Source organism: Bison bison, unplaced genomic scaffold (assembly GCF_000754665.1).
Source record: "Bison bison bison isolate TAMUID 2011002044 unplaced genomic scaffold, Bison_UMD1.0 scf7180017864472, whole genome shotgun sequence".
Lineage (NCBI taxonomy): Eukaryota > Metazoa > Chordata > Mammalia > Artiodactyla > Bovidae > Bison > Bison bison.
Window position 1 is genome coordinate 3,787,752 of NW_011495033.1, and position 8,421 is coordinate 3,796,172.

The 8,421-nt window shown below is 48.5% G+C and overlaps 1 protein-coding gene across 4 annotated transcripts in view; it reads left to right on the plus strand.

Annotated features, from left to right (window-relative positions):
* The window catches only part of FLOT2 (flotillin 2), a 17,794-nt gene extending 16,040 nt beyond the window's left edge, over positions 1–1,754 (plus strand). For all 4 annotated transcript variants that reach the window (XM_010861396.1, XM_010861394.1, XM_010861395.1 and 1 more), the window contains 2 exons: positions 228–377; positions 467–1,754. In XM_010861396.1, the coding sequence (XP_010859698.1) occupies positions 228–377; positions 467–505 (189 nt within the window). In that variant the 3' untranslated portion in view covers positions 506–1,754. The remainder of the gene's footprint in view (positions 1–227; positions 378–466) is intronic.
* Positions 1,755–8,421: the final 6,667 nt, after the last annotated feature.

Here is an 8,421-nt window from a genome sequence, read left to right on the forward strand (position 1 = left end):
ATGGCTGGGAGGGTCAAATGGGGAAGTACTCAGCGGCATGGGGAAGAACTCTACAACAGGCCTAGGCTCATCCCTAACCCAGGGGACCATCTGACCTTTATTGCAAATAAGGGCCGCCCAGGCTGCGTTGGGGTGGGGTGAGGTGGAAACAGGAGGGAGAGATGCTGGAGGGGGCAGGTGGATGGAGTCCGAGTGGCAACCAGCTCTCCTCCCACCCTGCCTTCTAGATTGCTGCCAAAATTGCCGCCCCACTGACCAAAGTCGATGAGATTGTGGTCCTCAGTGGGGACAACAGCAAGGTGACATCGGAAGTGAACCGACTGCTGGCCGAGCTGCCCGCCTCTGTGCACGCCCTGACGGGCATGGACCTGTCTAAGGTGGGTGTCTCGCTGTCTGCGGTGGGTTGCCTGGGCAGAGTGGTGGGGGCCCTGAAGCCAAGGCCTCATGGCATCTCCCGTCCTTGCAGATACCGCTGATCAAGAAGGCCACCGGTGCACAGGTGTGAGGTCTCATCGGCCCACACCCTTCAGCAGCCACCGCCCCCACCTTCAGCACCCGTTTTAATACCACAGGGACAACGGGAACGTCACTGACTCTGGTGCCTTATTCTGGAGGGACCAGAAGCGCTGCGTGCTCAGGCCTCTGGCTGTCTTCCCTTCCCCTCTGTCTCTGTCTGTCTCCCGCCTCTTCTCCTCCATCCCACAGCCTCGCTTTCACTGCCACGACTGTCTGGTTTGTCTCTCGCACCCTCATCTCCTGTCCGTCTCTTCCTTTGTCTGTCTTTTTCTCTCCCTCTCTCCTCGCACCCTCTACACACATCGTGTAGTTTAAATTGAAGATGTTTATTACAATCACTGTCTTGTCTGTCTGTGGGGGTGGCCCTGCTGCTCCCAAGAATCCTGGTGCCTTGAAGTTTTCTGTGCTTCTCTCCATCCCCCGCCGCCCCATGGCCCCAGCCAGAGCTTCAGCATGGGTGCAGGGATTCTGGGGATGACGGCCACCCTGTCTTCTCCTGGCCTGGTCTTCCCAGCCCAAAACCTGCCCCCAGGAAGTCCCCAGCCTCGCCCACTCCAGCCCTTCTGGGCCCAAGTAGCTGTGGCTGCAGGCCCAGGGCCATCGCCCTTTGCCAACCCCTGCCCAGCCCCAGGCCTGCTCTCGTACCTCACCTCTCTCTCCCGCGCCCACGGGCACAGAGGCGAGGCCTCCTGTGTACAGCAGCTCCCTCGGTTTACTACTGCCTTAGGAGGCCCCTGCTCGTGCTCAGGGAATCCCCTTCCCTGGAGTGGGGCTTGGTCCCAACTCTGCTAAGCCTTTCTGGGATCAGGATCCAGCCCTTCTGGGGAATAGAAAATGTACAGACCCCCTTCCTACTAGGGCTGTGCTGCCCTGAGTATCAGGCCGGGCCCTTCCAGTGGGCAGAGCTGTGCCAGCCCTGCACAGAATCGAGTGCCGTAGGCTGGCCGGAATCCTTCCCTGCTCGTGCCGGCTTGCTTCCTGGCCAGAAAGGATCAGGCTCCAGCTGTGGGGAAGCAGCCCGGTCCTCTGTCTCCTTGCTTCAGAGGAGGCAGAAGAGCCCAGGGCCCCAGCATCCCCGCAGGGACGCTGCGGGTGTCCTGTGGTCCTGGTCCCCCACCCCTCGCCCTGCCCCAGCCTGTGTTCCTGCATGTGGATGCTGCATGTCCGGTCTGGGGCTTGGATGCTGCACTGCCCCACTGCCTGTCCCTTCTGGTAAAATAAAGATCTGGTTATGCCCACGCCCTGTACTGTGTCTTTTGTGAGGAGAGAGACTGGGAACCCGCCCACACACCGCTTCAGCCTAAAGGCTACACTTTGCCTGTTCTTCCCCACCCTCGACACTGGGGGGCAGCAGCACCCTGGTCTTGTCCTCAGCTTCCTGGAGCAGGGCAGCCATTGCCCAGGTGCTGAAGCCAGATCTGAGCCCTGGGAGACCGGGCTCCACTGCAGACACAAGATGCAAGGGGCTGCCAGGTTCACTGCCCCTCTTGCCCATTTTGAGCCCCACTCAGTGCAACCAAAAAAAAAGGGAGTATTGCAATGATACCAATTCTCTAAAATTGGTCTATAAATTCAGTATAATCCCAATCAAAATCCCAAGAAATTTTTAATCAACAGAGTAATTCTGAAGTTATGGGGAAATGCCAAAGGAATAAGAATAATCAAGACAAGCTTGAAAAAGAGTGAAGTGAGAGGATTCAAACTCAGACGGCAAGACATTAAAAAAAGTGAAAGTGTTGGTTGCTCAGTGGTGTCCAACTGTTTGTGACCCCACAGACTGTAGCCGCCAGACTCCTTTGTGGAATTGTCCATGGCAACTGGAGTGGGCTGCCATTTCCTTTTTTAGTAATTAAGACTGTGTGATACTGGCACAAAGTACACCAAAGATTACATTGAGAAGAACAGAAAATCCAGTAATAGACCCACACTTATGACTAAAATGACCATGCAGAGCTGTGGGAAAAGGACAGTCTTTTTGATAAAAGATACTGGAGATCTGGGGGAGAAATGATTCTTGACCTTAAACCTCACCTTGTACACAAAATCAGTTCCAGATGGATTGTAGATCTAAATGTGAAAAGTAAAATGGTAAAACATATAGAAAATAACAGAATATTGTCATGACCTTAGGATAATCAAAACATTTTTAAAACAATGCAGAAATCAATCAATAGAAAAGAAGGAGCTCCCCAGTGGGAATTGGTACTTTTCATTGCAGTGGTCTGGGTTCAATCCCTAGTCAGGGAACTAAGATCCTACAAGTCATAGGGTGCAGCCAAAAATAAAAACAAGACTATCTGTTTATTAAAAGATATACTAATCTCCAAGGAATTATGCAGAGCAAAAAAAAATATTACGTACTACATGTGAAAGTAGAAGTGTTAGTCATTAAGTTGTGTCCGACTCTTTGTGACCCCATAGACTGTAACCTGCCAAGTTCCTCTGTCCAGAGAATTATCTAGACAAGAATACTGGAGTGGGCAGCCATTCCCTTCTCCAGGGATTCTTCCTGACCCAGGGATCAAACCTGGGGTCTCCTCCGTTGCAGGCAGATTCTTTACCGTCTGAGCCACAGGGAAGTCCATGTGAACTACATACGTGATTCCAACTGTTAATATAAAGCCTTTATTTTTAATTGTGGTAAAGTACACGTAACAAAATTTATCATCTTCACCAATTGTAAGCCTTCATTTCAGTGGCATTAAGCATATTTACATTATTATGTAACCATCACTGCCATCCATCCTCCAGAACATTTTGCATTTTGTAAAACTGAACCTCTATCCCTGTTCAGCATTAACTCCCCATCCCTCTCTGTCCCCCGCCCCTGGCAAACATCAACCTACTTTCTGTTTCTATGGATTTGACTACATACCTCACAGAAGTGAGATCTTGGAATAGTTGCCCTTTCGTGACTGGCTTCTTTTACTTAGCATAATATTCTCAAGGCTGAACAACATCCCATTGTATGTATACACCACATTTTGCTTATGCATTCATCTGTCGATAAGCACTTGGATTGTTTCCATGTTTTAGCTATTGTTTGGGGTTTTGTTTTTTTTCCCTGACCAGGGATTGAACTCTTGGCCTCTGCAATAAAAGTGCTGAGTCTTAACCACTGGACAGCCAAGGAATTCTCTGTAAGTTTTTGAGGCAGTGTACTCTTTTCCACAGAAGTTGCTTCTTTTTACATACCCATCACCTACCAACAGTGTAAAAGTGTTCAAATTTCTACCCATTCTCACCAACATTTGTTCTTTTCTTTCTTCTTTTTTTTTTTGGTAGTAGCCATCCTAATGTGTGTAAGGTATATATAGCATTTTTGAAATGACAAAATTTTAGAAATGGATTAGTGGCTGCCAGTGGTAGGGACAGGGGTTGGTGTGATTATAAACATTAGGAATCCTTGTACTAGAACTGTTCAGTAACTTTATCATAGTGGCTACATGTACACACGATAAAATTGTATACAACTTAATACACACATGTAAGTGAGCACAAGCAAAACAGGAAATCTGAATAAAACGGGTAAACTATATCAAGGTCAACATCCTGTGATACTTGGCTGTGGTTATGATATTATTCTGCAGTTTTGCGAGACATCACCAGCGGAGAAGCTGGGTAAAGGATGAAAGGGATCTCTCTCTTATTTCTTACAACTGCATATGAATCTACACTTGTCTCATAAAAATTTCAGTTTATAAGCACACATGCACACACACATACGCACACACAAGGACCCATTGAGAGCATGAGAAGGCAAACCTCAGAATAAGGGGGAAAGATATTTATAACACATATACCTGAGGGGAAAACTAGCACCCAGAATATATTTTGCATACAAAGAAAGAAAAAGACAACCCCTCAGAAAAAGGAGAAATGATGGCTCAAGCACTACGCAGAATGGCCGATAGGCAAACACGTGTGGCAAAGATACAGGCAACAATATTTTCCATCCTACACTTCCTCTTACAGTGTAACTTTGATAGTCCTTCCAATCAGAGGTGGAGCCTCTGCTTCCTTCCCTGGAAACTGAGTGGCCTTTTGTGACTATTTAGGTCGATAGAATAAGGCAGAAGTGATCCTATGGGACTTCCAAGACTAGCTCATAAAAGACAATGTCTCTTCCACTTTATTTGATGGAATATTCTATCTTTAAGCCTTCAGCCACTCTGTAAGCAGTCTGTGCTGTGAGGAAGGTCCAGCAGGCAGACCTCATGGATACACCCTGAGCCACATGAAGAGAGATGGCTATTCCATCAGCCCCCAGCTCCTCCAGTCCCTACCTGACCTCATCTGCCAGAGAAACCCCAAGCTAGTTCTTCCCAGCAGACCTCCTGAAATCCTGACCTCCAAAACTATGCAAGGTAGGAAAAGAATTGTTGGCTTTTGTTCATTTGTTTTTCTTCTTTTAAGAGCTTTTATCTTTTATTTATGTATTTATTTAGGCTGAGAGGCATATAGGATCTTAGTTTCCTGATCAGGATCCAACCCATGCCCCCCTGCAGTGGAAGCATGCTATGTCCTAAGTTGTGTCCGACTCTCTGTGACCCCTTGGACTGTAGCCCGCCAGGCTCCTCTGTCCGTGGGATTCTCCAGGCAAGAATACTGGAGTGGGTTGCCATGCCCTCCTCCAGGGGATCTTCTGGTAGAAGCATGGAGTCTTAACCATGGGCCCCCCAGAGAAGTTCAGACCATATTGATTATTTAAGCTTCCAAATTTGGGGATAATTTGTTACACAGTGATGAATAGTGGGACAAGCACGCATAACTTCATTAGTCATCAAGGAAGTGCAAATTCAAACCATAACAGATACCACTTCACATCCACCAGAATGACTAAAATAGAAAAGAGCAACAATACGAAGCATAGGGCAGGATATGGAGCAACTGGAAATTTCACACACATCCTGAAGAAGTGTATGTCAATACAACCACTGTGAAAACCTGAGGACAGAAGACAGTACCTAGGTGCATTCGCGTGAGCTCAGTTGTGTCCGACTCCTTGCAACCCTGTGGACTGCAGCTCACCAGGCTCCTCTGTCCATGGGATTCTCCAGGCAAGAATACTGGAGTGGGTTGCCATGTGCTTTCTCCAGGGGATGTTCCTGACTCAGGGATCCAAGTCTCCTGCATCCCCTCCATTGGCAGGCAGATTTTTTACCACTAAGCCACCATAGTACCTACACTTGCCTGGAAAATTCCACGGGCAGAGGAGCCTGGCACGCTACAGTCCATGGGATCGCAGAGTTGAACCTAACTGAGCGCGCATGCGCGCACACACATATACACACACCCCTGAACATAAGCATGCCCTTTGACCCAACCATTCTACCCCCAGCAGATATATGCACACATATATAAGTACAAGAATACTGGGAGTTCCCTAGTGAGCTAGTGATTAGGATTCATCCCATTGTACAACATCCAAAAAAGCAGGCAAAGCTAATCTATAGCATTAGAAGTCAGGATAGAAGTCACCTTTGGAGAGAAAGAGGGGAGTAACAGAGAGAGGACACAATGTGCTGTTTCTTGACCTGGATGCTTGTTGCACAGATGTTATTCACTTTGTGATAATTCACTTATGAGTTGTGCATTTTTTAAAATATATATTGTACTTCAGTAAAAAAGTTAATTCAAGAATAAATTGTCTCAGTGGGTGTATACATATGTCCAAACTTATCAAATTGTGCTTTTTTTTCGCTGCCCAGCATGGCATGTGGGGTCTTAGCTCCCTGATGAGGGATTGAACCTGTGTCCCCTGCAGTGGAAGTCAGAGTCTCAACTGCTAGACCACCAGGAAAGTCCCACAGCGTGCATTTTTAATCAGTGCAGTTTATGATCAGTTACACCTCAATAAAGTGTTTTTAGAAATTAAAATAAATAAATAAATAAATAAATTGCCTCCAAGGTTTTTTGACTGGTCTAGAATGGAGCTGCTATTTACTGAAATGGGAGAAATAGTTGAAGGAGCAGAATTGAAGTGGAATCAGGATGTCGATTTTGAACATGTTAAGTCTGAGGTGCCTATTAGAGAAATTCGCCAAGCAGGAGATTCAGTTTACACATTAGTGTCTGGGAGAGGCTTGGCTTGGACACAGGACTTAGGGAGTCGCTCAGTACATAGGCAATATTTAAAGCTATGAGACAAGATGAACTCAACGAAGGAACGAGTATAGGTGTAAAGAGGTTCAAAACTGAGCCCGGAAAAAAAAAACAAAACTGAGCCCGAGGCCATCTATGTGTTGTGCATACATGCTGAGCCATGTCCGACTCTTTGTGACCCCATGAACTGTAGCCCCGCCAGGCTCCTCTGTTCTTGGGATTCTCCAGGCGAGAATACTGTGGGTTGCCATTTCCTATTCCATGGGATCTTCTTGACCCAGGAATAGGAATCTCCTGTGACTCTCCCATCTCCTGCCTTGGCAGATGGATTCTTTACTATTGAGGTGCCTGGGAAGCCCTGGGGCCATCTGTAGTGGGGATGTTATTAGGACCGAATGATCGCGCTCACGTTCGCATCAAGTACGGCACTTCGTGAGCACTTAACGTGTAGGAGCTGGTATCCTTTGCTTGGTAGCTGGCTTATAAAGCCCTCTCGCAGGCATTTCTTTCTTTCTTCAGATTTTAATTTTGTTTTCCAACTGATTACTAAAGTGATATGTGTGTCTTTCTCATGTAATCCCTCAGTCAACCCTGTGAAAAGAGCTACTGCCCTCCGTTTTATGAAATCACCAAGGGGCATGGACGTGGAGAAACTTGCCTGAGGTCACACAGAGTCTGAGCTAGAACCAGAACTGGAAGCCAGACTCCCAGACTCTGAGGCTCCTGTTCTCTTTTCACTACTTCCTGTTGACATTCAGGAAAGGAAGGCCTGGGTGAACTGCACCGGCCCCTAACCAGGAGATGGGCCTGTTTAGCCTTTGTGTCAGAGACAGTGGCTAGCCAGAGGAGACAACCAGAGGGCCCTGGGAAAAGGCAGGGGTCTTGCTGAAGGAGGCTTGAAGGATGCTGGAGGCATGAAATGGGCAGTGACGGGGGAAGGGTGAGTCATCACACCTGCCAGAGTGAGGAGAACCAGGCCTCGTCCCCAGAGCCTGGAACCAGACTCAGTCGGGGTGAGGGCCCAGCACAGAGGGGGTTAAGCCCTGGAACCTTTGCCAGGGTGGAGATGGGGGCTGCCATGGGGAGCCTCCTCCGGCCTGATAATCCAGGCTGCCTATCTCTTTCACAGCAGCTGTGAAGCAGAGAGGTTGTCCTGGCAGGGAGGGAGGGAGGCAGGGGCCAGGCTGATGGCGGGAAGGATTTGAGCAGGAAGGAACACCCAGGCTCCCTGGAGATCCTTCCCCACCTAACAGCCACCTTCAGGACAGTGCCAGGAGACAGAAGTGGGCATGGCCTGAGTCTGGACATGGGGCCTCCCACTGACCAAGAGAACTGGGAGCTAATGAACAGAGCTAGGGAGGCATGGGCTAGGAAGTTTCTATTTCTGCCTCAATGTGAGCCTGGGCAGGTGTGAGCTCCCATGCGTACCTGGCAGATATGTGAGTGACCATGCAGGCCTCAGCTAAACATGCCCTCCTGGGGAGGACGAGCAGGAAAAGCCATGCAAAGCGTAAAGGGAAGGAGACTGGCGTTTGCTAATCTCCTGTTACGGAGGAGTCAGGCTCTAGGTTACAAATTTTCAGCTCTATGTCTCATTTCACCTGTACTACAGTCAGGAAAAAGATGGCATTTTAAGCCCATTTTACTAAGGAAAGCAAGTTTCCACGAGTTGGGCGGGGCCCAGGCCCACTTGGTAGGTTGCAGTGGAGCCTGGGCTCTGACGGATCCGATGCCACGCTTTTCCCTCTGGCTCTGCATCAGTGCTGGGCCAGCAGTCAGGAAGGAAAGTTAAGACCTCTC